The sequence below is a fragment of the Notamacropus eugenii genome, chromosome 6 (genome assembly GCF_028372415.1).
Source record: "Notamacropus eugenii isolate mMacEug1 chromosome 6, mMacEug1.pri_v2, whole genome shotgun sequence".
NCBI classification, from domain to species: domain Eukaryota; kingdom Metazoa; phylum Chordata; class Mammalia; order Diprotodontia; family Macropodidae; genus Notamacropus; species Notamacropus eugenii.
Genome location: NC_092877.1, coordinates 354,528,621 through 354,533,260, shown reverse-complemented (window position 1 = coordinate 354,533,260; position 4,640 = coordinate 354,528,621). Strand labels below are relative to the sequence as shown.

The following is a 4,640-nucleotide window of genomic DNA, read 5'->3' as shown; positions in this document are numbered from 1 at the left end:
TTTGTTAGCTGAAGTAAGACCTCATGTCTCGATTACAATTATTATGTGAAACCATTGAGTAGAGTTTGAGCTTCTTCTAGGCAAATACCTAAAATTCACCAATGTTTTTTTAAAAAAATACCAAGTATGTCTTTAACTGTAATGAATTTAAACAGGTTTCTTTTGAACAAAATAAGTGATCGTACCTGACTATAACAATATAAATGCTGCTCTAATGAATGACATTACCTATAGGGCTATCAAGTTTATGGATCTAATAAGTGTTCTATGTATATACGTATGTAGAGATGATCCCACTATAACACTGCTCTTCCTATACGTGCTGGGACCCCATATGAACATTGTAACAAGATCTTTTGAGCTCTTCATTGATTTAACCCCCTTGAATTGGATTGGCTAGATCTGCCTCCTAACAAATTCTCCTCTACAGTGAACTGTCATAACAAGGTTTCAATCTATTACAGGTATGCCTTGGCTTAAGAAAACCCATAGTATGGGATTATTTGTACCACAGGGTTTTATAAATAGCGAGGCCCCCTAAGGCATTGAAAATATAATTTGACTTTACCCAATTCGATTGTTACCACAAGTTTTTCAAGAATTCATCCATTGATGAAATACTCACTTCTGGATAAATGTCCCATAGCAACTTGTTTATCATCAGATGGTTTTCAGAGACCTGGAGGAAGAAAGAAGCAGAGTATTAAGCTTAGTACAGACAAATGGTCTAAGCAAGAGACTAACCTGGGGGAAGAGACTTTGTTTTGTTTTTGTAAAAAGAAAGAACTAGAAAGAAAACAATCTATTTACCTACTTTGTGACTTCTTTTAAGATATAATATAGACCTGTAGCTGGCCGCAGAGGCTGCGGCGCCTCGGAGCGCTTTTGTCGCCCCCCCACCCCCTTCACCAAACCTGAGTCCAGCCAGGTCCGCTTGGGTGTCGGCACCATGAACATTCGCAGCGCATGGCCAGAAGACCTGATGAATATGCAGCATTGTAACCTGCTGTACCTTCCAGAAAACTATCAGATGAAATACTGTTTCTACCATGGTCTATCATGGCCTCAGCTTTCTTACATTGCTGAGGATGAGAATGGCAAGATTGTGGGTTACGTCCTGGCCAGGATGGAAGAAGATCCTGATGATGTTCCTCATGGACATATCACATCCTTGGCTGTCAAACGTTCCCACCGCCGGCTAGGTCTGGCACAGAAGCTTATGGACCAGGCCTCCAGAGCCATGATCGAAAACTTCAATGCCAAATATGTCTCCCTGCATGTCAGGAAAAGGATTAGTGAGGTGGAGCCCAAGTACTATGCGGAGGGGGAGGATGCCTATGCTATGAAGCGTGATCTGACTCAGATGGCTGAAGAGATGAGGAAACTGAGGTCCAGAGAGGACGTGCCTAAGGTCACAGCGGCAGAGCCAGGACTAGAACCCAGGTCTCCTGACTCCCTCCTGGTCCGGTGCTCTTTCCACTGTGCCACATTGCCTCTTCCTAGAGACACAGGATGGTCTCTCTGTTTCCCCCTTTCCCCCTCCTCTGTCCTCTCACTGTCCACCTGTTCCTCCACCTGTCCGTCTACTTCCTCGTCCTTTCACCCTCATGGTAGCTGAGGAAGCAACTGGAGGTGAAGGAGAAAGGCAAACATCTGGTGCTGGCCTCCCTGGAGAACGAGATGGACCCCAAAGCCAACCACGTGGGGGACTGCTGCCGTGAGGAGAAGGGTCTAGGCTCCACAGCCAAGGACAGCAGCGGCGGTGACAGCAAAGACCTTAGCTATGTCAGCGAGACCACAGAGAGCACTGACATCAAGGACAGCTCCAAGGCCTCTGGCTCAGCCTATTAGAGTCCCTGGGCTGGGAGTCTGCTCTTTATAAGCCACCCCCATCTCTCTGTCTCTTCTTCCCCTTGTCCCCCATGAGTCCTTCCAATTAAATTATCTGGGGGCTGTGGATTTCAGCAAGCAAAAAAAAAAAAAAGATATACTATAGAGTCTCAACATATGGCAAACTTGAGACCTTAATGAGCTCAGTAAATAAACAGTTTATTTGATTTTTATATAAAATTATCTCAATCAACTCATTTACTTTTTAAAAACATTGTTCAGGGCCAGAAAATATATTTCTATTGGAAAGGGTGATGGAAGGACAGCTCCAATTTATGTGTTCATAAAGATAAAAGATAAAATGTACCAGCTCAAGGGAGCTCCTCCTGACTCAGTCATGACTGGTTCCTTTCCCCAAAGGAGGACTCCTTAGCTCCAATAGGGTCCCTGTCCTATGGTCAGACTCTTCTCTGCTAAGATGGGGTCCCAAGGTCTTTCTCATTCTTAACTGCTTGCCCCAGGCAGGATCATCAATGACAACTGCATTTTTTCAGTAAAACCAAGATGCTATGATACAATGGAAAAAGTATTAGTATTATAAACCAGAGCCTGGGTTCCAATCCTGCCTCTGATACTATTTGTGTGATGTTGGATAGGTCTTTTCAATCAATCAACATTTATTAAACACCTACTATGTTCTAAGCACTCTGTGAAGTGCGAGGGATATAAACTGCCCTCAAGGAGGGCACTCCTCCCCCATTAGGTCTCAGTTTCCTCATCTATAAAATGAGGGGAATTGGACAACATGGTTTCTTGAGTTCACTTCCAACTCTGAATCTATGATCCTACTGGTTGTATTACCTTAGTCAAGTCACTTAATCTCTCTAGGATTTAGGTTTCTCATCTGAAGAATAAAGGAGTTGGGCTACAAGACCTCTGCGGTTCTGTTCAGCTCTATATCTATGAATTTATGAGTCTAAGTAATGATCTGTATTCAGTAGAGTCTGTTTCAATGGGAACCAAAAAGTGAACATGGATTTCTTGGGAAGGCGAGAGGACTTTGACAGCATTTCATAAACCAACTTGCCATTACATGTCTTTCTTACAAATTCTGGGAGACCACTTTAAGCTTCAAGGCAGAGATCAAATCATTTACTGGTATAACTGGTATAAGTATGTTGGCATTTAGAGCAACCTTTCCTCACGTTTCATGCCCAAAATATTTACAGTGTAATAAGTCACTCATCTTCCTGGTGTCATCATAGGTGGGCAGTCATATGCCTCTTGTGCCCTTCAGAGTGATGGTATGAAGCCACCTCATGCACAAAGCCTGTCAGCACTTTAGCTTTTTTTTTAATTTTTAACATTTTTGTTTAAAGTTCCAAATTCAATCACGTGTTCACTCCCTCCTCTCCCTACTTCCTGAGAAGGTAAGCAATCAGATATAGGTTATACATGTACAATTATGTAAAACATCTCCATATTTGTCATTTTGTAAAAGAACACTGAAATAAAAGAAAAAATGAGAGAAAGTGGAAAATAGAATACTTCAGTCTGTATTCAATCAATAACAGCTCTTTCTCGGGAGGCAGATAGCATGTTCATCATTAGTCTTTTGAGATTTTCTTGGATCATTATATTACTGAGAACAACTAAGTTATTCACAGTTTTTCATCAAACAATATTGCTGGTACTGTGTACAGTGTTCTCCTGCTGGTTCTGCTCACTTCAGTAAGCATGTATGCATGTACATGTAAGTCTTTTCATCAATCCATGTAAGTCTTTTCAGGTTTTTCTGAAATCACCTTGTTTGTCATTTTTTATAGCATAATAATATTCCATTACAATCATATACCACAGCATATTTAGCCATTCCCTAATTGATAGGCATACCTTCAATTTCCAATTCTTAGCCACTACAAAAAGAACTGCCATAAATATTTTTACACAAATAAGTCCTTTTCCCTTTTTTGGATATCTTTGAGATAAAGATCTAGCAGTGGCCTTGCTGGATCAAAGGGCATACACAGTTTTACAGCGCTTTGAGCATAGTTCCTAGTTGCTCTCCAGAATGGTTGGATCAGTTCACAACTCTACAAATAGTGCGTTAATGTCCCTGTTTTCCCACCTCCCCTGGCACTGAATAAATAGATTAATTTAGGTAGGACTGTCACTTTTATTTTATTGGCTCAGACTACCCATGAGCAATTAATATTTTTCCAATTGTTTATATCTGACTTTGTTCATATAATTCCTGGATTTGAACTGACAGATAGACTCCCAAGCATTTTATACTATCTTACATTTAGGTTATTTTAAATGGAATTTCTCTTTCTATCTTTTTTCTGCTGAACTTTGTTGGTAATATATAGAAATGCTGGTGATTTATGTGGGTTTCTTTTGTATTCTGCAACTTTGCTAACCTTGTTGATAATTTCAAGTAGTTTTTTAGTTGGTTCTCTAGGATTTTCTAAGTATTACATCATATCTGCAAAGAGAGTTAGTTTTATTTCCTCATTGCCTCATTTCTTCTCTTCTTTCTAAAACTTTCTAAAACTACCATTTCTAGTATGATATTGAATAATAGAGGTGATAACGGGCATCCTTTCTTCACCCCTGATTGTATTGGCAAGGCTTCTAGCTTATTCCCATTAGAGATGATGCTTGTTGATGGTTTTAGATAAATAGTGCTTATCATTTTAAGGTAAGCTCCATTTATTTCTGTGTTCTCTAGCGGTTTTGATTGTCAAAGGTTATTTCTGCATCCATTGAGTAATCATATGATTTCAGTTGGTTTTGCTATTGATATG

General features: G+C 40.2%; 1 protein-coding gene across 1 annotated transcript; it reads left to right on the top strand.

The window, feature by feature from the left end:
* Positions 1–850: 850 nt before the first annotated feature.
* On the top strand, positions 851–1,985 carry LOC140510150 (N-alpha-acetyltransferase 10-like). Its single transcript, XM_072618528.1, has 2 exons — positions 851–1,389; positions 1,620–1,985. The coding sequence occupies exons 1-2, from the start codon at positions 950–952 to the stop codon at positions 1,849–1,851; spliced, it is 672 nt and encodes a 223-aa protein (XP_072474629.1). The 5' UTR covers positions 851–949; the 3' UTR covers positions 1,852–1,985.
* The last annotated feature ends 2,655 nt before the right edge of the window (positions 1,986–4,640 follow it).